Here is a 27448-nt window from a genome sequence, read left to right as displayed (position 1 = left end):
TTTTTGGCTGGTGTCATAAACCAAGGAGCTTTAAGAGTTCTGTGACATGTCAAGGGCAAAATTTTGCCTCTGTCACTACAGAAGCTGTGCTAAGTTCTGTTTTAATTCAGCACATTTCCCACTTGTATTCCAAACAGTCTATTCTAATCAGAATTTTTGTTTGGAAGGCAAACATGAATGGTCCTGAGCACACAGGTCAGCAGCACCACAAAAAATAAGTGTTCAAATAGTCTGAGAATTTCCTGCGCCTTTGGTAGTAAAACTACCACAAGGGTAGTTTTACTACCAAAAAATGGGTTCAGGAAAATAGCAATGCTTTAGTACAGGGTGGGATGCCGCGGAAGTGAAATATATAAGGATGGCAAGGGATTTTTTGTTTGTTATGCTCATTGGAAAATGCATTTAATGTGTTGTTCAGGAGGGTCTGTTCCTCTTTGTCAGCTTAACATGAGTGAACTCTTACAGGTGGTGTTGAATTTGTGTGTCTGGTCATTTCCCTGGTTGCTCTGAGCATATGAATTAAAAATGCATGTGATTTGTATGTAGATAATCAAACTTGCCTTATATTAATCTTGTGAGGCAACTTAGTGTTGATTACTGATTTTGTTTCCTTTATTTTTTCTTATCTCATTTTAGATTCACCAAATTGAAGAGCCTTAACCTTTCGAATAATAATTTAGGAGACTTCCCCCTGGCAGTCTGCAGTATCCCAACGCTGACTGAACTCAACGTGTCCTGCAATGGCCTCAGAAGCATTCCAGCAGCTGTAGGAGAAATGCACAAGCAAGTACTTTCTTAGAACTTTCACATGCACAGCCTGACAACAACAAAGGCAACAAGCAGTTTCATGACTCTGCATACTCCTGCTATGAGAAACAGTTTTAACTTGCAGGGTTCTGTCAGAGCAGACTGGCTTGTAGATCCATATGGAAGCAATTGTGGATGGAGGGAAAGCACACTTTGTGCCTCAGAGCTCTTCCAGTCTCCAGCATTTGACACAAGGGTCACCTTCACAGTGAAGGAAATCTTTTAACCCTTCTTGCTTATGTTCTTCAGCTGTCATACAAGTTGTAGTTCTGGAGATAGAACTGTCTAACAGCCAACACTTCATAGTTGCCAAAGCTTTTAATTATTTGGTGAATGTCTTCTGTAGCAGATGTTACAACATTATTCATTAGCATTTTTCTTTCTGCTGCCCTTTTGTATATTGTATGTCACTGTAACTGCAGCAGATTTGTGTGTTTATAGGAAGGAAATGCGATTTAACAGGTCACTCATTTTCTTCACTCTCCCTTCCCCTCTTCTAATAGCTTGCAGACATTTTTGCTGGATGGCAACTTTCTCCAGTCCCTTCCCGATGAATTGGAGCATATTCATCAACTCAGCTATGTGAGTCTGTCCTTCAATGAGTTCACTGACATTCCTGGAGTGCTGGAGAAGCTGACTGCCATGGATAAGCTGTGTATGTCAGGAAACTGCATGGATACCCTGAACCTACAGGTGTTAAAAAGGATGCCTCATATTAAGCACGTGGATCTAAGGTGGGTATTCAGAAAAGGGGAAGAATTAGTGAGCCTAAATTATTTGTGTTGAAGTGGCTTCTCCTTGGCTGTCAGAATTGCCTCTGGGTATAACTCTCTTGTATTTGTCCACTGAACCATGTTTCTGGTGGTGTTATGTAACTCCCAGCACTTGCCGTGACTTAGCACTCTTCTTGGAGGAAGTTGGAGCATTTAGGGGAATCAATATGAAATGAGTTTTAGGGGAAATTAATGTTTGCACCAAAGGATCAAACAAAATGGAGCCTGGGGCACTTGTGATTCCTGCAGTTAGTGTTGTTGCAGTGTTAATGCAATAGACCTGATAGTCCCTGGCCCAAAAAGCTTCTATCTGAAATCTTACAGATTTGTGAGGTGAAGAAAAGGGCATTGAAGGTGAAAGGGCAAAACCAGATATTTTAATATTTCTTGGTGTGTTAAAAGACCTTGTCCACCATTAGTAATGTTATTTTATTGATGCCCTCAGAGGGGTCCAAAGAGATCCTTATTACAAATGGCTCTGGTAGGAGATGGTTCTCTGTTATTATGGTCTTTGGGGAAGACAAATTCTGCAATCAGCTGGTCAAGGCTCAATTCAGAGCCTGGACCATGAGGTCCTTATAAATGAATTTTGGAACTATGCAGTTGAGCTAAAGTAAGATAAAACTTATTTTACTGTACTGCCATGTAGCTGTCAAGACGTTGCAGTCTAGGATGGGCCAGTATAAGTTTAGCTGAAATAGATAGGTGAATTCTGAAGTGCTTCTGGTAGGGTTAAAATATGTCTGTGTTTGTACATATGTTAAAAGCAAATAAATTCGCCTCAGAAGATTTTGTGGCTGACCTGGCCATGAGTTCCAGTGGTGCAGTTTCAGCCCTCTGATTGTCTGCTGCATCCTTTCTGCACCTAGCAGTGAGCAGTGGTTCTTTGTGGCACTAACTGAAATAGCAAATGTTTTACTTGCTGTACAATGAAGTGCTTTGCTTCAGTGAAATCACAAAGAAGCACTGCGTACAAATTGAAAATATAAAAGGTAAGATGGTGTTGGAGGGGACATATTAATTACCCTTATTCTTTTAAGTGGAAGATGTAGCTACTCTGAAAACACAACTGTTACACAGAGGTCAATGCTTGGAAAGCAGGAGCAACAGGAGAACTACAAGTATTTGTCATTTGCTGTAGAGAGGACTCAGTTGGCTTAGTGGGCCAGCAGAAGTTACTCTACTGATTTTAGTGTTCTGCTCAGAGCTGGGAATTTGAAACTGATCTCTTTGGAGTGCTCTGCAGTCTTAAACTTTATGGGGCTATAGATAATCTCATTCAGTTATAACTTCTGGGGAAGTTGCTAAGTATTAACAGTATCAATGCACTGCAGTAAAGAAGTCTAAAACCTGTCGTCTTTATCTGTCAGACCAAATTGTCTTGGATTTTTGCTTTATTTTGTTTCAACACCCATTTTCAGGGCTCTGAATTTGCGTGCTGTGAAGCATGGAGAGGCGAGAAGCAAATACATGGGAATTCATAAATCTCAATTTGGCCTTTCAGTAAGGCAAGGGTCTCCAATACATGCTGGTTACTTGTATGTGCTGGATTTTTCCAGCAGATGATAGGCCAGCAAGAACTGTAGAAGTTTTGTTCTTTTCCAAACTATTGGGCACAAATAACAGCCAGATCATCTTTTATTTTTATAGGCACAGTAACGCTTAGCTTTTTGCAGAGCTTTTCATCAGTACTTTTCAAAGTAGTTTAGAAAGGAGCTTGGTGTCATCATTCTTTTGTCATGAGGGATAAAGCTACAGAACACAGCTATCCTGCTTTTCAAAGGATTAAAATTGTAACATAACAAAGGGGAAAATATTAAAAATCAACCTTGATCAGAACCTGAAAGCGTGCTAGTTTAATCCAGTGCAGCTGATTGATTGTAGAGCAAGCAATGGTTTGTCAGCAGGAGCCTGCCTTCTAACTACAACTCATCTCCTTTTTTGTCTGCAAGATTGAATTCAATTAGGAGATTGGAGGCCGAGGAAATAGATTTTCTGCATCATGTGACCCAACTGGATCTGCGAGACAACAAACTTGGGGAGCTGGACGCGACAGTTTTTAACAACGTGGAAGTGTTGCACTGTGAGCGGAATCAGCTGGTGACCCTCAAAATCAGCGGCTATTTCCTCAAAGCTTTGTATGCTTCCTGCAATGGTGAGTGGCAGCTGTGGTACTGTCATTGTACCTGTCTCTCTGTGAGATGCTTCTGGAGTGTAGTGCACACAGTCAGGAGGTTCTTGACACAGTCCTAGATAAAAGGGTTTCTCATGTGCTGTCTAATGCTACTGGCAGTTCTGGGCTTTGGAAGTGACTTCTTAATAAAAATACAATTTGGAGGTCTGAGAACTGTGAAAATCTCAGAAATTCTTCTCTATGTCAGTAGGGAGGGTTCTTGAATTTGTCACTTATTTTGGTTGCATTGATGTGTTGCTCTACTAAAACCAGTAGGAATTTACTGCTTTTCTCTGCACTGAGAAAGTTTGAACAAGTGGCCATTTGGGAGACAACCCAAAACTCTAAATTTTTGCTCCTCCCTCCAGCTGCTTAGCTGTCCAGAAAGGTCTGAAATTCATAATGGTAACTTCATTTCCTTGTATTTGATAATAATAATGCAGCCTTGTGCATATGCAGTTGCATGACTGCTGTGTTTCATGAACAGGATCTGTTTGATCTGTCTTTGGAAACTGGTATTACTTAAAATACTCAGTTTGCACCACAATTTTAATCATTTTTTATCATTTAGAGTAGTTCAGTGTGGAATAAAGAAAATGCAAAGTAGGAGAACTGTGCATTTGATGAGCAGTCTGAACTGCCTTTAAAAGGCTGTCATTTTAGCAATATCTAAGCCTGTGCCTTCATTAAGTATTCATGCCAGGATCTTTGTAGCTGAGAAAAGTTAACATAATCTGAGCATGTGCTGTTCAATGTGGGCTGAGAATCCAAGTCAACCCATGTCTTGCAACCAACTGCCTATTTGGTCTTGCTCTTCCTCCTGGCTTGTCCTCTCATTACCCTCGGCCACCTTGTTTTCATCTCATTTTCCAAAGAAACTTCTTGTTACAGTTGCACTTCAGCTGATTTTTCTGTAGGCTCAAATAAATGTCTGTTTGGGTTTGGGGTTTTTTTTTAACTTAGCACTAAGCACTAGCTACCTGAAAGCTTAAGACATGAACTATATTTTGGTTGCTTCAATAATAACATTACTAGCTCTAGTTGTGTTATAAAAGATCTGCCTGCAACTGGGAACTCCATAGGCATGCCAAGGCTTATGTAATGTGTTGACAAATACTCTGGATCTTGCCGTGACCTAAAGGACTCTGGTGTTCTGTAACTTGCTGTTCCAGCGTGGGGAGGTTCCCTTCCTATGCTTATATCTTAAGTGAACAGTGAGACAAAAGTAGAGCAGTTTTGTGACTGACTCTTCTGGGTAGAGGGCGGTGGAGGTGAAGTTACAGCTCTTGTGACAGAAATGGAAAAAATGAGAATTTGCCATGAAACTTTTAAAATCCTGTGCTCTACTCTCATCAGATCAGTTATGCAGTGTCAGTCATAGCAAGTACAATGTAACAATGTACTAAAACATAATAAAGAAACGGAACTCACAAGGGGTTCACAAAGGTCCATATCTTCAGAAATATTTTAGGTTATTGATGTGGTCTGAAATCTCTGTGTGTTAGCTCTTAAAGTAGTTCTTATCGAACAGTCATTTAAGTGCAAATCTTTATGACCACTTTTCTTGTTATATGTATTTTTTCCCCTAGAACTTGTTCACCTTGATGTGTATCCAGTTCCTAATTGCCTGGCTTATATGGATATTTCTAGGTAAGGGTATGTTTTTTCTTGGACCCATGAAATAGAAATCAAAGAGACTTATGGAACAATGACATTCACTGTCATCTTGCTGAGTGGGAATGGGGGTAGGAATTGGACCTTGGGATAAGAAAAGACAAATTTTAAATTTTCAGAGTTAGAGGATGCTTTTTTCCTGCAGTTCAGAAGGTCAGTTCTTTCCTGTTTCCTTTTTATAGATTTTCTCTTTTTTTTTAAATTATTGCCCAAATCAAAATTTCTATTTCTTTATAGTTAAAGAATTTCCATTGGAGTTAGAACATGATGATTCAAATGCACACCAATCTGAGACTTGTTGAGAAGTTACTTTCTGGATATGTCTGCAGCGTAAGCCCAGCGTAGGTGATGGTTTGATAGTTTACTCATCAGTTTGGCAGCTCCTGCAGCTCCTCGTAGTTCTCTGTAGCCCTGGCTGCTGCAGGGATGTCTGCAGTTGCCATTTGAAAGCATACATAAATTTCACCTTAATGAGGGAGGTGGGATAAGGGAAGAAATGGAAAAAGCGTGTGTTTTAGTTTGTTTTACAGTTCCAGGAATGAATCAGGAAAACATTTATACACGTGCCTAATGACTGTCTTATTTAAGAAATTACTCATCTGCATTTAAAGTGATAATCTCATTCATTAAAAAACCTGCGTAAAGCACTTACGCTGTTGAGGGTGATCATAACAATTAGTGAGCTACCTGGGCTGGTGGCCATCAACATGGAGGTTCATCAGCCCTCAGTTACTCACATTGTCCTAAATGTAACACACTGGTGTGACTAAATAAGGGATTTGTTGAAAAACAATCTTTGAAAAGCTGTGTCCTCCATTTATTTGTTAATGAATTGGTGCAGAATGCATGATTTTGATCACAAAACCCTTTTTGTGCTTCATTGCAGTGATGGCATTGTAACTAAATGGGTAGGGTGTCCTTAGCTTTTTGACTCTCTTGGAATCTGGGAAATCCATTTGAGATCAGAATGGAATCTCTCAGAAGAGGGGTTGTGTTGCCATTGCATACTTTGATTGAGTACTATTGCAGGAATAAACTAAAGGATATGAGTACATTATAGATTTATATTCGTGCTTCATAAGCATCCTATTCCTGAACTTCAGGTCTACAAGTGTCTGACTATTATTTGATGTCCAGTTTGCATCTGCGTATTCTGACTGAAGTAGTCATGATGTGGATGCATTTGCACACAATCTCCTCCATGTGTCTTGTGCTGGCAATTTTTGTCATTAAGGCAGGATGCAGGAGTGCCCCACAGTGCCTATTTGCATGTTTTCATGCAGGATTTGGAAAACCTTGCCTCCAAGACGTTAGTTTCCAGAAGGGTTAGTTTCTGTGAAGATAAATGCAAGAAAAGCAAAACAGTTGGCTTGAAAGATACACAGAAAAAAATTTTGCTCTGTTCATTGAGATAGCAAAAGAATGGTTGAGTGGATTTCAGTGTACTTGAGAAATTGAAGAGATATTTCAACTGTGTAAGGTGTGAATATCTTCTGAGGAGCATCTCAGAAATTTTTTTCTCCATGGAGAGATTTCAGCTTTGGTACTGTGATACTCTTAATACTCCCCTGGTAATTTGGAAGCTTTTTTGTTTTCCATTTTCTTAGTGACTGCACATGTAGGGAGATAACACTGCTGTTAGCTTTCTTGCCCCCTCACTCAGGACCTGATTGCGCTGGTACTGCCCTTGCAGAAGGATGGGTGGTAGAATCTCACAGGCAACATGCTATGTAGCAGATTTGTTTCCTGCAGGTATCTGTATCTCTCTTGGGGCTGTGTTCTTAATAGCATTTACATCTCAATTATAATTTAGGTGCACCTCTTTGTGTTCTTTATTCACAGAAATCACATGGAAAACCTGCCTGAGTGGGTGTGTGACAGCAGGAAACTGGAAGTGTTGGATGTTGGCCACAATCAGATACGTGAGCTGCCTGCCCGGTGAGTCTTGCATACCAGTTCCACAATGGGGAACAGGATAAACAATTCAAAAATAATTGCTGACTCAGTGTTTAGCTTGTTCCAGTGACTGTCAGGACTGTTTTATCTTTTGTTTGATTTTATTTTTACCTTGTTGGGGTGTCATCATGCCTTGAGCTTCCACCTAGCCTTTCTTCTTTTACTTTCATGCAGAGAAAGTAGTGCCTTTGAAGCTGTTCATGTGGCTGTTCAGGCAGGAAAGCACTTCATTTTTAGTACTGAATATTAAATATTTACAGCCATAACTTTACATGACAGTTTAGAAATTCAGCACTTGCAGTTTAGTTTCAGTGATGCTTGGAGACTCCAGTTCACAGCCTGGTTTGAATGAAAAACCTGGTTTGAATAAAAAAGAGAAAGCCTCATCAAGTAAGTAAATTCCTGCAAGAAGAACAATTGCCTTCACTACCAAGATGATCTCTTTTCCAGAAGTGTAAACTTAAAATTGATAAATATAAATGATAAAAAAGAAGTCAAGAGGAAGCAAAATAGGAGTTGAGTTTAAATAATAAATGAGTCTTGCTATTATTTGTTCTAGAGAGAGCTGTCTGTTCTAGGTGAATTATACTGCTTAGGTGGTGATGTTGGGCATTTTTAAATTCCTGCCTTCACTGGAAGAGAGCTGTCATTTTAGGTTGTTCTGTACACTTTGAAAGAGATGTTGTGTAAGATGATGATGTATCATGAGCTACTAAATCACAGAATAAGCTGAGTTGGAAGGGACCCACAAGGATCATCAAGTACAAATATCTTCCTTAAGGAGCTGTACAGCACAGAAAAGCATCAGAAACCAAGAATGATATTTTTTTCTGGGTCAGGTGGATGTGTAAGATGGTGTAAACTTGTCCATTTTAGTGTTAGAAATGGGAAAAGAGTAGATTTCAAAAATATGGGCAGAAGAGAATGTGAGGAGAGTTACAAAGCAAACTAGCAGGCTGATGTGCAGACTGTTAATCCCTCTGTTTTTTCATGCACATGCACAAAAAAAATGAGGCTGTGCCTGCTCAGAAGGTGGAGGTGCAAAAGTTCATTTTTCTTTCATTTGCACTTCATAACAGCCAGAACTTTCAAGGCATACCGGATATCTCTGGGAGATTAATGATTAGCTGAAATTAGGTACAGTCAACATCCCACTTGTCTCTCCTGCCATCTTATCATTAACCCCAGGAAACAGCTTATCTTTGAAAGTTCTTCTTTGTAGTATATGTCTAGATAGCTTAGCTCCTAATATGTCAGCTCAGTTTTAGAGTCCTGTTCCATTTAAAAGGCAGGCTTTGCATATCCTAAACTTTTGGGGAAATTTGGGTCTGGACTCAAATGCAAATGGCTCAACATGGTTAAGTATTAAGGAAATGCAAGTAAAAACTGAATGAGTGTGTTCAGGTGCTCTGCTCTGTACTTCTTCTTCTACATAGAATAGCATTCTGGAAACCTGTGAAGTGAATCAGCAGGGCTCTCTTACGAGGCTGCTTGTGACACTTAAATACAAATGTTGAAGCCTTGAGTGACTAGCATATTCCTGGTGGGGTGAATATTGCATCTGATCTAAACAAACTACACTTGATACTGTGTGTTTGCCTCTTGAAACAGAAAAAAAGTCCTTGAAGACAAAGAGTTGAAGCAGTTGAGATAGAGGTTTCTGTACTAGCATTTGTCTCAATTGAGGGAAGAGGGAAAATGTCCTCTGGACTGTAATGCAACTGTTTTAGCTTTAAAAGTACTGAAAAATAACAAAAAAGGGTACTTGGTCTTAGCTATTCAGGACAAATTCAGAAAAATCATACTGCCAAAGAGAAAGGAAATGCTTCAATTAGGGGTTGCCAAAATGATCTTGTTGCCATCAGGGAACAGATGTTTGTATGTGGTTTTGTTCCTTTTTTTCGGTTTTTTTTTTTTTTTTTGAAAAGATCTATCTGTAGTCAACATTGCGTTCTCTTGAAGAGTTGTTTAGTAAAGGAGTTGGTAGGATGCTTACCCCAAACGATGTTTTCTGAGAAGATGCTGATGAATGACGTGCTTGTCCTTCGAATTTATTGATTTCACAAAAACTTCCAGTGGGAATTGGGCAAGCGGGAAAGCTGCCTGTATGGAAGAGCAGTCCCAGCATCCTGCTTCCCCACCCAGCTCGAGAACTAGGCATCCCAGGCTCATCAGGAGCTTGTTTAGTTAAATGCCCTTCAACCTCTTTTCAGCTACCCCAGGTCCTTCAGTGCTTGTCTGACTTAAAAAATAAGAGAAAGCAAATTAAAAAAAAAAACAAACAAAACCAAACAACCAAAATCCCCCAAAGATTTACTGAGTTCTTCTGAGTTATGGAAAGAGAAAACCTCTGAGGATTTTGGCACAATTTCAGCTCTTTTAAAAATTTTTAAATGGTGCTGCCCCCAACCATCCCAGAAAAAAATCCAAGGGAATTTTTTTTTTTTTCCTGTCAAACAGTTCTGTTTTCTACCCTGATATTTGGTGTTGACAGTATTAGCCAGTCTCAAAAAACAGAATACAAAGGCAAATCCATAACTGAGAGATTTTTCAAGTAAAAATAGAGCAAACCAAAAATGGTTAAATAATGAATACATAATAGATAGGATTATCACTTTGGTAGGTCTTTTCATCCCGTGTTGAGCCTTCTAGAATGATAGGGCTGGCTGTTGACTTGTATCCATGGCCATAACTCAGACAACCCAGCCAAGTGAGATAACTGTTAACACTGGCATGCAGATACCGAGAGTGACGGTATCTGTCAAGGGGAAAATACTCAACGTGCTTGATTGATGATTTTGGCACAATAATCCCATGACCTGATGCATTGTAGAGAAGAGGGTGGGAGGCTTATTATGTGTATTTGGGTCATTGTGACAGAGGGAAGATTTTTATTTTAATGCTGAATAATTCGAGAGTATTTGATTGAAGCAGGTCAGCATGTTGCATGGGCTCGCCAGATTAAACAGTACAGTAGCAGGCATGTAAGACAGATGTAAGACATGTGGCAGATGAGGAATAATCTTTTTTCCTTAATTTGCTGAAAGTGGTTTCTGTTCAGAATTGAGAGTTGCTCTAATTTTGGTTTCTTTAGGTGCATGCCCTCATTCCTTTGTCTATCCTGTGAATTTAAGCTATACTGTTTGATCAGAACAGCTATTTTTCTCCTTATGTTGCCCTCTTCTCCCTTCCCCTTCTCTCTAGCCCCACAAAAAATGGAGCAGGGGGGTGGGACTCCAGGTTTTCTATTGGTTGTAAAAACTCAAGAAAGTAAAGCCGATTAGATAAATTTCATTTGCTGTAGAACTGGAAAGGAGGCTTTATGTAAGTCTGGTATTAACAGAAAAGAAAAATTGTGGGGGTGGGGAGTTGCATTGGATTATGAGTCAGCACATGATGAGTAGAGCACTGTAAAGCTTGTGGGGTGACTGGTGATTTCACCCCCACTTCTGAAGTGATTGCATTGGCAAGGGGATCCCACCTGTGCAGATTTCTGCAGCCTTTCTTAGCAATTACCTCCTTCACTGTTGTGCTTCTATATTCATGTTTTATACAGTGTCATAAAATAACCCTTTGTCACTACTTTCACTCCTGAATCATCTGTGAACCTCTTTCCCTGTCTCTGAAAACCTTTTGAAGAAGTTGGTGTAGAGTGGGAAGACATTCTTGGATCTGTGCGTAATTAATATCACGTCTGCTAATCAGTTGGCTGAATCACTTCTTTGTAATGAGCCATGATACCATATTTAAATTATCAAAGGAACTCCTCAGCTTAAATTTTTCTCATTTTTGGTGTTTTTCATTTCTCTTAAGGTTGTTTTACAACAGTAGCTTGCGGAAGCTGCTGGCGGGACACAACATGTTAGCAAGGCTCCCGGATCGGCTCGAGCGAACGCAGGTGGAGGTCCTGGACGTGCAGCACAACCAGCTCCTGGAACTGCCATCCAACCTGCTTCTGAAAGCAGACAGGTAAAATTATAAAGAGATTTTTTCCTTTTGACTTATATGTGATGAGCCTTGCTTGGCCTGTTACTTCCTGGTTCAGAGGGTAATCTGAGGTTCCTCTAATTTGAAAGTTGCCAAGCCTTGTGTGGTAAGACCAGATGTCTGCCCAACTCACCAGAGCACATTCTTTTTATTCTGGTTTTGTTTCCTTATATGGTTGCTTCTTTTTTCCCACCAAGCTCCTGCTGAACACCTACTTCTTGAAATCTAGCTGTAGAGTTAAGCACATGCTATTTTCTACTACATATACTGAAATGGTTTAGTGGCAGTTTCTTTAAATACATATTTCTTAGGCTTGTTTGATGAAGTGTGAAAGCTTTTTTTTCCCCTTCAGTCAGAGGCTAGAACTTATTTATACCTGTCAAGCAAAACAAAATCTATGCATAAGGCTGTCAGAATAATTCAGTTATTCCCCTGTCCCTACTTTTTGAATTTTTTTTGTGCTTTTTAAATGTTTGTCACTAATTTAGCTGGTGTCACCACTTGATCTGCGTTCTGGATTCTTATTTTTATGGTGCTATTTCTTTACTATCAGAGTCTTCAAGGTTTTGGGGTATTTTTCCAAATATGAACATATTCTTCAAGTGACTGTGATTGGAATATAGGAGGTTGGTAGCATCATCTGGGGATGGTGGATGGGCTGGCCCCACTTGGTGTCAGCATTCCTTGCACTTCTTCACTTCCACATATAGTCATGGGATTTCTGAGTGCTCAATGCATGCATAATTTAGCAGACAGTGAGATTGTGTGCTGTGGTGGGGGGTTTATTTCTGATCCTAGCTGTGACAAAAGGAATGCAAAGCTCCTGGCTTTCTTGAGAGGTGCAGAAGCAAAAGAGGTGGTGATCTCCCTGGCAGAGCTCCTTTCCCAATTAAGAGTATTGCAAAACCCCTCCTTTTATGCTGTTGTTAATTTTGTTATGAGCGTCTGGTTAAATTTCCTGGAATTGACTTGGAGAATTAGGTTGATGGTTGAGATGCTTTTTAAATAAACTCTAACTGTTAATGTGTTAACTTGAAAACAAAAGAAACCTTTAGGTAATTTTCAGAGAGCTCCTGGTATTTTGAAAGCAATGAGAGAAATAATTTTGCAAAATTTGTATTAAAAACAGGTTGTAGGGCTGGGATGTAGTGTACCACAATTTTGGCAGAGAGAGAACCTGATTTTTTTGGTACTGCAGCTCATCTGTAGGCAGGGTTGGGGTTTTTTTTGTTTGGTATTTTGGTTTTTTTTTTTTGGTTGTTAGTTTTTGGTTTGGTTTGTTTTTTGTGATGCCAAAATGAAAAACTACAAAGCTAAAACCAGGACTGGGGATAGATTCCCAGAAGTTTACTAGGAATACGCTGAGAAGAGGTAGAATTAAGGAATACTTTGAATAACAGTGTTAAGTGGCTGGCGAACGTTTTTTCCCTCTGCAGCTTTTGAGCAGTATAGGGCTGGTGTTTTCAAAGTCTTGTACAGGTCCTAACAAAGTCATGCACCATCACAGGAGGTAAACAGGTAAACCCATTCTGACATCTCATCACCAATGCAGCCTCCCCTGGCTGTGATGATAATAGGAATAGATATCCAACCCAGGTTGGCTTGGGTAGCGTTTTCCCTGTTGATCCTTACCCTTTAACTTGATTTAAGATGATAGAGCTTGTCCATGCTGGTTCTCCTATGAGTGCTGCAAAAGTGAGAACTCTGAAGGGAAGCAGCAGTACAGGTTAATATATTAGTGTACAAAGTCAGAGTTTTAAGTTTGGGATTTCCTACATAAAACTTCTTTCCTTTTGTTTTCAAATGGTTGCATCTATCAGCAGCTAAGTGTCAACAGAAATGTGTCTGGAAAGGCACTCAGGAGATTGTTTTGGTTTTAAAAAGGTAGAATGCTTCTCTTCTCCAAGCATTCCCTGGGAAGCACAATCTGTACTGCCAGACGTGCCAAGAGAGCTGGTTTTCCTGAGTGGTGTGCCATGGTCTCTACCCAGTGTGTAATATTGGACAAATCACTTTACCTTACAGTACCTTTATCTCTGCATAAAATGACTTGCCTTTTACAGCCTCAAAAAGATTTGGGCTTGTTTTGGTTTGGTTTTTTTTGAAAGGTACTCGGGTCTGTGCAACTGACAGATGATATCTTGTCTGGATATGAAGTCTCATGCTGTGAATTATAAATGCTTTCGCTTTCTCAATCCTGAATATTTGACAAAGTGGGTGTGAAGTGCCTTGGGCAAACTTCAGCACAAGCACTGGTGGGCTTTGACATCTAGAAGAACATCTGAGAAAGCAGAGGAAATGGGTGCACTGGTGCACAAAGAGAGAATATCACTTTCACCAAAAAAACCCCATCCAAACCCGAAATACTGAAAAACCTCAGTTCTCTTCACAGAGGAATCTATAAGCATTGATTTTCTGCCTTAATCCTTCAAAAAACAATGAAAAGGTGTAATTTTTTGCTGAAGAGTATAATTAGGGATATTTTGTTGGTCTGCTTTTTAATTAATTTTCTATTTTAAACTGTTAGTCAAGGAGAAATTGAGGACTAGCCTATGACACATCTCTCTGACTGAGATAGAACTTGGTTCTGTTTATTGCACTGAAAGTATGCACATCTTGATCATGTTAGCAAGGATTCCTCTTGTGGGGTAGGGATTTTCTTGGCAAGATCAGTGCTACAGAAGCAGCCAGATAATCTCTTCATTTCTCATTACCATATGCTGGAAAAGCAGAATATTTCATGCAAGTGCTGCAGCTGATGGGGAAAACTCCCAAACTGAGTGCTGAACCTTCTTTTGTGCACCTGCATTCCTGAAGCCTTTCACTTCTATGCTCTGCTGTATCTGTTGTGATGCCTTTTCCACTGTCTGATTCTTGTACAGACATTTACTGCCTTCCTTGAGCAGTTTGCAGGCAAACTACCATTTAATGGCATGGACACTGTTGCACCAAGTGCTCTCCAGATGAGACAAATGAGCCTGCAAGAGATTTAGCTGGGCACAGTAGAAAAACAGTGGTCAGGGCAGGGTTAAAAATGGGGAAGCACAGTGGTAAGATGGGCAAGGGTTTGTCTCTTGCCTAAGCTCCTTTCCAGTTAGAATGAATGCTTTCAGTGGCAACCCTTAAAACAGCCATCAGACTTCTTAAAGCATTTGTGTGGTGAAGATTTGTAGCTGTGATGTGCACAGCTTAAACCTTGGGCTTTGTTTTGCAGTGTCGGGTAGTGGCCAGCTGTGGTGGTTTAGCCAATGTCAGCTATTCAGAGCTTGTCTAGACTCTGTCTGCAGGATTTTTGTTTTCAGCTTTGTTCAGCTGTTCCTACCTCATTAGATTTTCTGTTTGTTTTGAATTTATTTATTTCAGTGGGTTTGGCTTTTGCTGGAGTTCTGGAAGGTGACCCAGTTAAATTTTCTCTTGTTTGATATTTGCCATTTCCACCCACTGTGGCTGCTTCTTTGTGATGCAGGGATTCAGTCCTATCCTGGATGCAGGGGAAGTGTGAGGGAGGAAACCAAGTCAAATGAATGCCAAGTGCTGTTTGATGCACTTGCTTGTGTTGCAGAAATGCTTGGCCACATTTGTCTCTTTGATGCTGGGTTAAGGATTGCAAGCAGGTACTTCAGAAACTGGGGAAATCCTGGTTTATAAAATAGCTAAAGATAGGTTAGAAAGTAAGAGCTGATGAGGGAGCAGCAGTGAAGTGGTTTTTCTGGCAGTCTGTCAACAGGAAGGGGATTCACTTGAGTGTTTCTGTCTTTTAATTTATTTTATTTATTTTTTTAAAGAAGAAATACTCTCCTCTGCACAGGCTGGCAGAACAGCTTTGATTTTTTTCCCCCTCTCTTTTCCCCCCAGACATGCTTAGCTTACAGGATTCTTCCTCACACACCTGCTACCACATTCATAAATTATTTTAGTCTTCGGCAATCAGAAATTGAGGGCATGTCTCTGCAGAAGGCACTGAAGAAGAAATTTTGTGTTTTCATTGCTCTGTACTGATGGAGATCTTGGGGCATAGGCCAAACTGGAGATCTTGATTTCTCTGCAAATTCTCTTTGCAACTGCAGTGTTCTTTCCAACTCTTATCAGTACTTTCAAGCTAAACACTGTGATTTTGATTTGTTGCTGCTTCACCAAAGAATGCAGTTGTCTGTGCTCCTCTTAGTGTCAAACATTCCTAAGCTTTTTGGAGAATTTACATTTTTTCAGTGATGGCTGTGTCTTGCCCAGCAAGGCAAGTTTGTCAAACTGCCTCAGAAAATGGTGAGGAATTCAGAGGTGCTGTGTTCTCCCAATTGTCTCTATTCAGCTTTTGTGCGTGCTAGAGGTAGGCAGTGGTAGGCAAAGTTCAAACCTTTTGCAGCTTTATATAGACTATATTCTTCCTCTGCTTTTAGAAGTTCAAATTTAGATGCAATCTTTTGGATATGAATAGGGAATGGATATGACAGCATATTAGGTGTTTTTAGTTGAATTAAATCCATGCCCCTTGTTTCTAGGCTATTCTTTTGGGACAGTCCTTTTTCTTATTTTTGTCTTTTGGAGAAGTCCAGCAAGGGAATTAATACCCCAAAAAACCAAAGGTGACTTATTCCAGCCAGAGATCACTGTTTAAGTTATTATTCCAGACGAGAATATTTACCTTGTCAAAGCTGAAGAATTCAGACATCTCCCTGCCAGCATCTTCATTTCTTTCTTCATCTGCTGCACTCTTTTAGTCCTTGTAATTCATGCTTTCCTGGCTGTGTTGTGCTCTGGTATGTGCACAGGCTGCTGCATCCAGGTCTTTGTAGTGATGCTGTAGTTTTTTCATGAGATTGTGGTATAGTGTGTGGGTGGAATTGGAAAGGGAAAACAATTAATTTTGGACTGAGCTTTAATACTTGACATTCTGCTTCCATCTGATAAGCAGAATGAGTGGGAAATCTTCAAGGAACATGAATCAGTTTAAGTGCATGCACAAGAGGGATGGGAACAGTTGTGCCCAAGTAAATCTCCACTCCTCTGGAGGGCATTTATAAGATGTGCCTTCTAAGGTAGCAGCTGGCACATTGCACAAAGATGAAGAAGTAGGGAAGTGGAAATAACCTGGACGAGGACTTCTGTGTTAAACCAGTGTGAGGGAAGACCTGAGGGGCAACTACAGTTTTAGGTTTTGCTGGGTTTTTTTGGTTGTTGGGTTTTTGTTCTAGGGTTTCTTTGGGTTGGTTTTTTTTTTCTTTTTTGTTTGTTTTTGGGGTTTTGTTGTTTGGGGGAGTGTTTGGGGTTTTTTTTTGTTTTGTTTTTAACATAAAATGATAGTACAGAATTGATAAATATTTGGTACTAGTAATCTGATTCATTCTGGTTCATTCTGTTCTCTACCCAAAGAATAGTGTCCCTATTTTATTTTATTTCATTTTTATTTTTAAATCTAGACAATATCTTGAAAGAATTATTATGTCAGAATTTTTTTTGCCATTTTAATGTAACAACTGGTCTAAAAACATATAAGCAAGCAACACACTCATTTCCAAAAGCTGATTTAATTATGTCATCTGGAGGCAGAGATGAGTGTGTGACTATTCCAACCCTGGCTGTCAGTTGTTTAAGGTCAGACACTCTGCTACCACAGGGTTCCTGTTCTAAGCTGTTGGCAAAACTCCTACTGGTTACCTAACCTTTGTTCACAACAAGGCAGTAGGCTGTAGGTTAGGCTGATGGGGATTTATTTCCAGTGTCATTGTATCACTCCCTGGAAGATTTAGGAAAAGATCAGGGTGAGGGGAATGGTATGTGTGTGCAGAGCATCGACTCTCCTCTCTCCCTTCCCCATTAGAAAATACATGCATCAAAACTTATTTCTGACAGGAACACACAGATTCCACTCACTTTTATTACCAGTGAGGGAGCAAATTGAAACATCTTGTTACATTTCACCAGTGTTGAAAGTTTATTGAAAACAGAAGAATGGTTAATTTTTTCTTTTGAATCTAAAATGGCTACAGTATAGTACACTGTATTAATTTCGGCTGTATCAGAGTTTTTTATTATCTTTTCTTAATTGAAGCTTTTAGTTGTCCTTTGGGCTAGCTGTTCTTGATCAGACTTCAGCCACAGGCTATGATGCTCTCTAAATCACCTCTTTGGCTGCTGGTGCCTGTGAAGCACTGCAGGTTATTCTCATGCAGCTTGCAAGAACAAAACTAGGATACAGGTCATGCTCTTCTGAAGAAGAACCATTCTCAGGGTGTGTTTTGCTGTCACCTCTTATCCCCATCTTTCTGTGACAACTCACTTTTTCCAGCACCCTTAAACCTAACTGTTTCTTAAGCCTTTCCAGCTTGAGCTGAAGATGACCATTTTGTACTATGAATGGTACAAAAAATACTGTGACTTTAATGTTAATCAAAGTGCCTTTATCTTGTGGAGAGGGAAGACTACCATGCACATTTGATTGAAGTTGCCAAAGTAGTAACTGTCTGTACTTTAGTAATGGCTCTACTTGCTGCTGTTTAATTAAGCACAGGATCTGTTGATGCTGTACGCTTCGGTTTAATGATCCAGCCTTGAATGAGCTTAGAGTATTTTTATTTTGTAGCTAAAGGGTAAAATTGAGCATCTTTTTAGAATAAATAAATAAATTAAAAATCTCTTTCAGCTTCTTACTTTCTTCTCTGTACTAATCCTTCCTCTCCTCCCTTCCTTCTCTGGATTTTTAGCACCCTTGTGAATAATGAATGAGCCTGAGGATTAAACTGTTTCTCTGAAGTGGACTCCTCTGTCTGTGTAGAACAGCTAACCTGGTTTCAGTTCTGTGCAGTGCTGAGAGGCTTTTGCTTCTGATGAAAATTGTGGGGTTTTTTAATCCTTTGGCATTCCACGTGACTCCTGTAACATGCCTGACCCTTATTTACTGCTGAGCAAGACTGAACCAGCTGCTACTCCTGCAAATCCACTTCATTCATTAATAGACCTAAAAGGTCAGTGTGGACTCCTGCGTGCATGGGAGCAGCCATCAATATTTTATTACTTTCTCTTAAGATCGAGGACAGGAGTGCATCTACCTTTTGTGTCCTGACCAGTGGGCTTTGCAGGCACATTTATGTGTCTTTCTTCTTGAATGCAGCCTTGCTCTCTGCAGCTGCCTGTTCCCATTTAGTTGGCAGGAGCAGGACAGCCTGGTCTGAACGCAGTCGCTGCAGACTGGCAAGCCCACACTTCCTTCTGCATTGCTCCAAGGCCGTCCTTTCTGCAAACAGAAGGAAGGAAGAGAGGTCCCATATCTGTTGAAAAGGCACACTCATGCCAGAATTGGTTACTAAAGGATAAATAGGCTTACTTTTCCATTTGTTTGGAATTGCTGGTGAGAGTTCTAGCCATCAAGACACCTACAGTGCTGCTGTGATGGTCACCACACTCCCCTAACAAATCCTCTGCCCACAGAACTTCGCTGGCAGGAATGGACAGTGCCTATACCTCAGCAGGTCTTATTCCCATCCTGGAAAAGGCCTTTGGGGGAGAAAGAATAGCTTCATTTCTGTGCTCCTTTAGTTGTTGTCCCTTGTGGTGGGACTACAAAAACACGGGCTTCTGCTGTGTTGGGGCACAGGGGAAGGGCACTCAGAAAAGCTATGCAGAGATAAAGCTCTCTTGCTGCACACATCAGCAAGCAAGGATGTAACTTTTAAAGTTTAATTTGCTACTAGCACAGTTTCTCTTTAAAACTAAAAGCATAAATTACTGTTTGGTCTCAGGTTTTGGTTTTTGTTGTGATTGCTGCATCTTTATTCATTCAAATACTCAAAGAGTACTTTTCATATTTTGCAATTGTTTTCAGGCCTGATTGTTTGAACAAAATACTGTCTGCACCTTAGACCAATACTGAAAAATTGGCTGGCTTTTTTACCATTGACTTGTTTAGTAACTTGAAAGGCAATTCTCATGGTTCGCTGATGATGAATACAGAACTCATTTTTACATGTAATGAGTATGGAAATGATGTGGTTTGTTATTGCTCTTACCTGTAGCTACAGCTGTAGTAACATTGGAGATACAGAGCTCTTGATAACAGGAGAGAGGCGCTTTGATGTACTCTGTTTGCTGGTGTTTTGTTCTTACGAATGTGGTTATTAAAAACATGATCAGAAGTTTTGCTCATGTAATGCTACACTTTTGGTCCGTTGTGAACTTCTTGCTTTTGACCTTTACCTTATGACTATCTTAAGTTAACTCTTAAAAATAGAGATTTTTATTTATATTTCTAGACAAAACCTGCAGGATGTTTGACTGAACTCCTTTATGTAACTTCTCTTTGCAGCCTGAGATTTCTTAATGCCTCTGCCAACAAACTGGAAATGCTTCCTCCAGCCACCCTTTCTGAAGAAACCCATAGCATCTTGCAGGAGTTGTATTTGACCAATAACAACCTCACAGATAAATGTGTACCCTTGTTGACAGGCCACCCACACCTGAAAATCTTGCACATGGCTTACAATCGCCTACAGAGCTTCCCTGCAAGGTAAGGAACTTGTTCCACTGTCTCTGGCCCACGGGTGGGTGGGCATCATGAACTATTTTCACAGTGAGAACTGAATTGCACAGGAATGTGGTGGCAGAGGCTGCATTTTGGGTGCAGTGGTACCACAGTGGGTGGACTCCCCCACTTATGCCCTCCTGCACATTGGTACCCTCTCTTGCAGTACAGACAAGTGAGTGATGCTTGTTACTTGGTGAGTTTTCATGGTGCTTGAAACTCTTCTCAGCTGGACTAAGTCAGCATGGTCACTCTACACTTTTGGAAGCCAAGTAAGGAGATCCTCTGTTCTCCCTGGCTTGGTGACTTTGCTTACACTTGGTGAGCTTCTCCTCACACAAAGAGATTTGTGAGCACAGCTGCCTGGAAATGTCCTCTGGAAGTGGACTAAACTCCACCAGGGAAAAATCCTCTGAACTCCAGAAGGAGATTCTGCCTTGGCAGCAATTTCTGTGCTTCCAGTTCACTCTGTTTTAATCAGAAATCTTTCAAGTGTAAGATGTGCTGTAAAACTGATGGGGTACAACCTTGAAGAAGAGATGCCAATAAATAATGGAAGAGACATCTCTGTCCTTGTGTGATATTCTGAGCAGCTGGGCTTCAGTAGCAAGGAGAAGGAGAAGCATTTAGGGGGAAGGGCTGGGTGGAGTGCTAGAAACAGGAGGGGAAAATGTGAGGTAGAGAAATGTAGTGAGAAACTAGAGTTGATAGAAAGGGGGAGAAAGGAGGAAAGAGTGAAAGTGAGCTGGTCAGTAGGGGGGGATGTAAGCAAAATAAGTAATTTGAAAGGTAGCGTTAACAAACACTGACAAAAGAAGTACACATTTTGTTCCACAACTGTGTTAGCATCTGACATGAGGAGAGATGACAGGCACTGCTGTGAACAAGAATCAAAGTCTGTGATGTTGTTCTCTTAAAGTAACAAAACCATTGGTCTTATCACCGCTTCAAAATAAAATATGCGTCTATTAGAAGAAAAATTCTCAAATTCTTGTTTTTATAGCAAAATGGCCAAGCTGGAAGAGTTGGAGGAAATCGATATTAGTGGGAACAAACTGAAAGCCATTCCAACAACCATCATGAACTGCAGACGTATGCATACTGTAATTGCTCACTCCAACTGCATTGAAGTCTTCCCAGAAGTCATGCAGCTTTCTGAAATAAAGGTATGGAATGAATGTGCTTTGGAAGAAGCAAGCGTAATGCAATTTTACCAATTCTTTTCTGCCCTCGGGTCTCTCATTGCTATGGGATAGTATATTCTCAGAGAGTATGGGGATCTGACAGCTACTTTCTCCTCTGAAATCATATGCAAAATATTTGCCCCATGCAGCCTCAGAGCGGAACGAAGAGGAGCCTCAAAATCTGATTTTACGCTTACCTTGGTTGCACTGCATTTTTTCTGGCAGATAAGTGTTAATTGTCTTCCTGTGACAGTCTGTTTTGATACGACTTAAACATTTGGCAAGAGCTGTGTGTAAGTAACTCTTGCTGCCTTGGCAATTGGTTGATTCTGTAGGAATGGACTTTGTTTAGAGCATGTCTTAAAAACCAAGGAAGCTACAGGATAGACCTCAGGGACAGAGATAAATTCAAGGAGCACAGGATTTGAGTATTTAGGCAATCAACTTTCATTTTCCTAATTGCAGTCCTATTTTGCACAACAGGAAGATTAGCTAATCTGTCTCCTCTCTGTGTTTCCAGAAGTAATTCTGTACTTTTTCCAATGTTTCTTTTTGAGGGAGGCGTTCTTCACTTGACCACACTATGAACGCTGTTCCTTACCTTCTGTGAACTGAGTTCCTGCTTCTCGCCTGCCTCTAGTGCAGAATAATTTGCACTGTGTGCCCTTTCTGCTGGACAGAGCTGGGAGACTGTTGTCTCACAGCATACAAATCTTGTGATGCAGCAGAAAAATCTGTCCTTCTCTGAGGCTAACTGATTACCTATTCAGGGACTCAAAACAACTTCAGTGTCCTTCTGGCACTTTGTGAAGTCAAAAGGCTAAGTTCCCAGCCTGCTGTGTGTGCCTCAGTGTCTGGGGTCATGGAAAGCAGCAGGAGCAATAATTCTGTTGGACAAGTGAGTATATGTAAAGATGAGCTTTGTGGTTTCAGCCAGGAAATCTCAAACAAACTCGTGGGTTTGAATACTCCTCCCTCTTTGGAACAATGGTCAGAGGAAGCAGAGGGCCATTTAGAATCAATCAGAAGTAAAGCTTTTTTCTCAGAGGAAGAATTGGGGTGGGGGAGTGAGGCTCTGCATGGTAAACATTTCTTTAAAATGTGAGGGTGGTGTTAACAAAAAAAAAAAAAAGATAGCATAAACATACTGATAGGGAACAGTCACCTTTTTCCTTTTGTTTGTGCGTCTTGGAAAAAACAGAATGCTTTATAGAGGTGTCATATTTAAAGTGCTCCTTGGCCAGATTGAGCAGCAGAATGCTCTTGGAAGAGCTGGCAGTTTCTTCCTGCTGGTTCCCTATGGCTTAGTTCTCTTCAGCAAAAGAAAGAGACGTGGACGTCACTAAGTGGTTTGGGAATGCAGGGATAACGTGTGGCTTAATCTAAGAGGGCAAAGTGTTCTTTGACTCCACCTTGGTGGAAGGAAAATGCCTGGTCAGTAGTCAAGCCTAGTTTTGACTTACATGAGATGAGTGCATACAGTTGCCAGATGGCAATGTGCCTTGTTAGATAGTCATAGGGGTTCTGGCCTTCGGGTGATTTCTCTAGGTCGGGGTTGGTGTTTATCAGTCTGGAGATTAAGCATGTGCTGCATGCCTGTATCCATTTCTTGCCTGTATTCTAGCTCCTTCTTAGATAAGGGGTGGCATTCAAAATATGCTGAAGTGCAGAATTTATTTCTTTAACCGTGGATTTGGTCACTTGGTGAAATAAGCTTGTTTGTAGCAAAGCACCAAGTCATCTAGTCTAATGTCACCTCTGAGATTATATCATATTTGCTGATTAATTTTAACTGAAGTGACATTCGCTCTAAACTCCTGGGGAAATCTATTACCTGAGGTAATGGCTGTTTTGTTTCTGTATTTAATTAGCCTGAGAGGCTGACGTATTGTGTTTTTGGTGTCAGTGTCACTGGGACAGTTAGTAGCAGCAGTTACTATGCTGTCTGAAATGATTTTAGAAGGAAGACTAGGGTGAATGATGATGCTTTTACAATTGCAATAACTCCAGGACTTCCAGACACAAGGTCATTTTAAGGATACAATTGTCTCTAAGCCTTTTTTCACACTACAGTCAGGGCTACAGAAGTTGTGTGTTGTCCTCTCTTTTCAAGACCCCAGTGGAGACCTTGGACAATATATTTTTAGGGTTTTTATTGTCTTTTATGACAGGTATTTATACTGTCAGAGTTAGGTTTGCCCTGTGCACCCTGAAAGGTCTTCTGTGAATGGCCGAGCAGCTGGAAGCACTCACACCTGAGTCAGTGCCCCAGCAGACTCTTCCCTGCAGCTGTTGTGTGACTTCCTTGCTTTGCCAAAACAAACAAAAAAAAGCCAAATAGGATAACATTGGTATGACCACCTTCAGCAACAAGTGAAAATAACCCAAGTCCCTTCCAGCCTTGCACACAACAGTTACAAAGCTGTGAAAGCAGCAGCCTAAGCAGATGCTCCCTGTTAAACCCTGTCTTCCAGCTGGCCCATCCAGTGCAAAATCCTGTGTGCAGTTGCAGTTGTTCTTCTGGTGCTGCATGGGCGGGGCAAAGCCAGCTCGTATTAAAATAACACAGGAGGAAATTGGGATAAGTTAGGAAATAAACTTTCCTGCTTGCCTGGGGAGTAGAACAAAGACTAAATTTAACACAGCAAGTCCCTCTTAGCCTATTCTTCAACAAGTACAAGCAACTCCTAAGAAACTCCAACCTGATAAATAAACCATCTTCACTAGTGCCTAGGAGCCAAGGGATCTGCTGTAGAGTGTCGCTGTCCTTGGCACACTGGGCATTTAAGAAGAACAATGAAATTACTGGTGCTTGTACTTTTCATTCCAGCATGCTCTTCCATCAAATATGTAATGGCATGGAGGTGTTGAACACAGCAAGGCCTGCTGGCAGCTCCCTTAATCTGCAAAGTAATTACTGGCTCTCTGGAAGCAGCAAGCAGTTGTGCAGAGAGGAGAAACTCGCCGGAATAACTGCTGCTAAGCTGTCTGCTGTTTTGTTTGCGTGACTGATTCAAACTTTGATTTCTTATCAGGCTTAGATAATGCCAGCAGTTTGTTCTTCATAGATAATAAAGCTTCCATAATAGACAATCTCAGGATTCAAGATTTGGGTCAAAAATTTTTATTTTCATTGCGCTTTTAAAATAAAATGTTTGGAGACTGTTCTTTTCCAGGATTTAGTAGGTTATCTTGTGTCTGCTTCCACATGAGGAGCCAATGTCTTTGAATATACCTACAAAAATGAAAGTGCCTCTCTTACAATGATGGAAATTACAGAATGGTCAAAATGTGCAGCTTGAAAAAGTCTCCCTCTGCCCCTTTCAGCTCTTCTATTAAAGTTTCTGAAGTCTCTCACTTTTGCAACTTGAAAGTAGAAAATGGCCTTTCAGAAAGATGTGGATAGTTCTTCTGTCCTCTGTTAAATACCAATCTGCTCTGTCCTCTCAGAATTACATTTTTTTTCTTCAGTTTTTGGGGCATACTACACTAGTCATCCTTCCCACTAGTTTGGAGATTTGATTTTGTTCTCATATGCCCTATTTTTCCCTGTGTATTAACTTTCATTTGAATATGCAGCTTTAAGCAATGTTTGGGGACTTTATCATATAGTGCACTTGTTCTAGCTAATTTGTGCTTAGCTGGTAGACAGCCTGCAGTTTTCTTTGCTGTTTTGTATTTTTGAAATACTTTTTTTTTGGTCTTTTTATTGATTTTGTGTTTAAACACAAATGCATCTAAGATGACACTAATTAAAACCATGTTTAAAACTGCTCCAATATTTCCCCCCTATACTCCTCCCTTCCACATACATTAATAACACTGCTTTTTTTAATATCCCTCAGTAAATACTGAATTCCTGGGAGCCTGATGCCAGTGGCTTAGAAGCCCCAGCTGTACTTACCTCCATTTCCTTTGTCTATTAAGAGACTGTTTTTGTTAATAACTTTTTTAAAATTACTTTGAAAATCCCCTGACTATGTCTGTGAAGAGCAGACAAAACTTACTTGTTTTGTAACAAGATGACACCTGACTAGAGATGGAAACGGAAGGAACATATTTCTAGGTGTCCCAGACATCTGGCAAGATGGCTAAATGCCATGTAAGAATTTCTTTTGTAAGAACCACTTACTTAAATGAATGGTCTTGGGTCTTGATTGCAGCCTTTATTGTTCATGAAACATGCATTACCACATTTAGTCAAAATTTGTATGATCGTGATGACAGCTGAATTCTCTTGCTTTTTTGGCTGTTTTCCTTTTGCAGTGTGTGGACCTTAGCTGCAATGAACTGAGTGAAGTCACATTGCCTGAAAACCTGCCTCCAAAACTGCAGGAGCTGGACCTGACTGGAAATCCCAGATTAGCCCTGGATCACAAAACCCTCGAGCTTCTGAAGTAAGTTACCTTACAGAGTGGGGAAGGAGCAGGACAATTCTAGATGTGAAAACCACAATACACAAGTGGAATCTCTTTTAAGGGATATGATTCCCTGTTGCCTGTGGATCAGAAAGTAAGAGATATTGTGAATAGGTCTGAAATTGATGCTTCATTGAAGAGGATGACTTTACCCAATTTGGTGCAATTGCTTTCAGCTGTAACTCCTGGAGGGTTACAGCTAGTCTGATGTAAGCACTGTTGGGCCAGTTGGATTGCTTTTTTTTCTGACACTAAATTCAGCCAAAAGATGTATTTTATACCACTGATGAGATATAGCTGCTTGCCATATCTTTTTGTTGCGTTCATCCTGCTTGGGTCTGTCTTTGCCATTGTGCTGCTTTTTACCTCTTCACATACTGTTTCTTGTTCCCCTTCAAATCTGTCTGCTTCTGTGCTAGAAATTGTATGGGTTTTTTATATTTAAACTGCTAAAGACTCACTCTGTTTGCAGAGAAACTGGTTCCTTTGCTTTAGGACCCTCAGTTTCCTTCCTGTCTACCTGTTTGTTTCCTGTGGGATTTAAGTGTCATCCATAACTGAAATTCCCAAAGTGTTTTGTCCCTTCTTCTGCAGTGTGCTGAGGAGCTGTTGCAGTAAACCAGATAATCTGTGGACAGTAGTCCTGCCTTGAACTGCACCAGCTCCAAGTTTCCTTCTAAATCTCTTTTATTCTTAAACCTCAAATGGTTCCAAGAAGGATTGATTTACTTTTTAGGGGTTGAGTAATTACTTCACATTGTTTGCTTTTAAATGGTTAAGATCAGACACTGGAGCAGCAGCCCTCATCTGTTGTGCAAGCAAGGGAAATTTACAGTGTGAGTTTACTTATAGCTTGAATCTGCAGATTTTGAAAATATAGGTGGAAATTTGAGTAATGATGATTTCTCAGAGATGAAAACAAGAGTCCATATTCTGCAGCAGACAGTGAAAAAAGGGGCATGCCTCTGTTTAAAGAGTTGTTCTTAAAACAGGAAAATCTTCTTGAAGGAAATCTTCCTGAAGAAGCAGTGTGTAATATTGCTCTGTTTCATAGGGGAAAAGCTACACATGTTTTATAGTGTTAATGAATGGTGTCAAAACTTAGAAAACACCAGCTTTTCTTATGTATAACCCAGCAGACAAGATGGTCACATGTTCTCTTGCCACTTTAGTATTCAGGCATCGTGCATGGTAGCATTCTTGTACAAATTTAAATTCAAAGTTGTTGAAGAGTAGTGTGGCCCAGTTAAATGCTGTATTATCACTGGCATATGTGTGGTCTTTAATTCACAGAAAACTTTTCCCTCTTGCATGTGCATTTTCCTTGCTATTTGTTTTGGCATTGGCAGTCCGGGTGGGTTTTTTGTTTGTCGGATTTTTTTGGGTTTTGTTTTGTTTTTTATTTTTGGGGGGAGTTTTTTGTTGTTGTTGTTGTAGTATTTGTTGGGTCTTTTTTTAGTTTTGGGGTTTTTTTTAAATTATTATTATTCTTAAAACCACACGTCCATTCTGTTCATTTGAGCTCATTAAGCACAATCAGGTATTTCAGGCCTCCTGAGGGGTTTCTCAGTGTCTGATATGCTACCCTTACTTTTATGGTATTCTGCTATAATTGACTGTCAGGGAGGAGGTGCTTCTTTCACTTGATTTTTGTAGCAGGCACAAAAATACTTGTGCACTTGGTACTTTTTATATCCTCCTTCTGCATGTGAAAGGCAGCTCTCCATCTGTGTCCTGGCAGAATTCAAGCAGGTAGTAGGTTAATATGTATTCTCAGTGCTGGTGAGAAGAGTCCTGTCATGCATGCTTGCTTTTTTAGTATGTATGGAGATCTTAAAGGAAGCTTGCATACTTAGGAGGATGTTGCCAAGTGATTTATTGGATGCAAGAATTTTCATTAGCAATTAAAATCAAAATGAAGAAAAAAAAAAAAGATCTGTTACTCTGATTTTTAAGAGCCA

At 40.3% G+C, this 27448-nt stretch overlaps 1 protein-coding gene across 1 annotated transcript in view; it reads left to right on the top strand.

Annotated features, from left to right (window-relative positions):
• Nucleotides 1–27448, top strand: part of PHLPP1 (PH domain and leucine rich repeat protein phosphatase 1) — a gene marked incomplete at its 5' end in the record, with an annotated part of 136779 nt that overhangs the window by 99284 nt on the left and 10047 nt on the right. The window contains 9 exon segments of the mRNA XM_058803147.1: nucleotides 637–783; nucleotides 1311–1541; nucleotides 3533–3735; nucleotides 5343–5403; nucleotides 7270–7365; nucleotides 11197–11352; nucleotides 19670–19870; nucleotides 20889–21051; nucleotides 25336–25466. Of these exon segments, the coding sequence (XP_058659130.1) occupies nucleotides 637–783; nucleotides 1311–1541; nucleotides 3533–3735; nucleotides 5343–5403; nucleotides 7270–7365; nucleotides 11197–11352; nucleotides 19670–19870; nucleotides 20889–21051; nucleotides 25336–25466 (1389 nt within the window).

The sequence above is a fragment of the Ammospiza caudacuta genome, chromosome 1 (assembly GCF_027887145.1).
Source record: "Ammospiza caudacuta isolate bAmmCau1 chromosome 1, bAmmCau1.pri, whole genome shotgun sequence".
Classification (NCBI taxonomy): domain Eukaryota; kingdom Metazoa; phylum Chordata; class Aves; order Passeriformes; family Passerellidae; genus Ammospiza; species Ammospiza caudacuta.
This window is presented reverse-complemented; position numbering and strand designations above follow the sequence as displayed.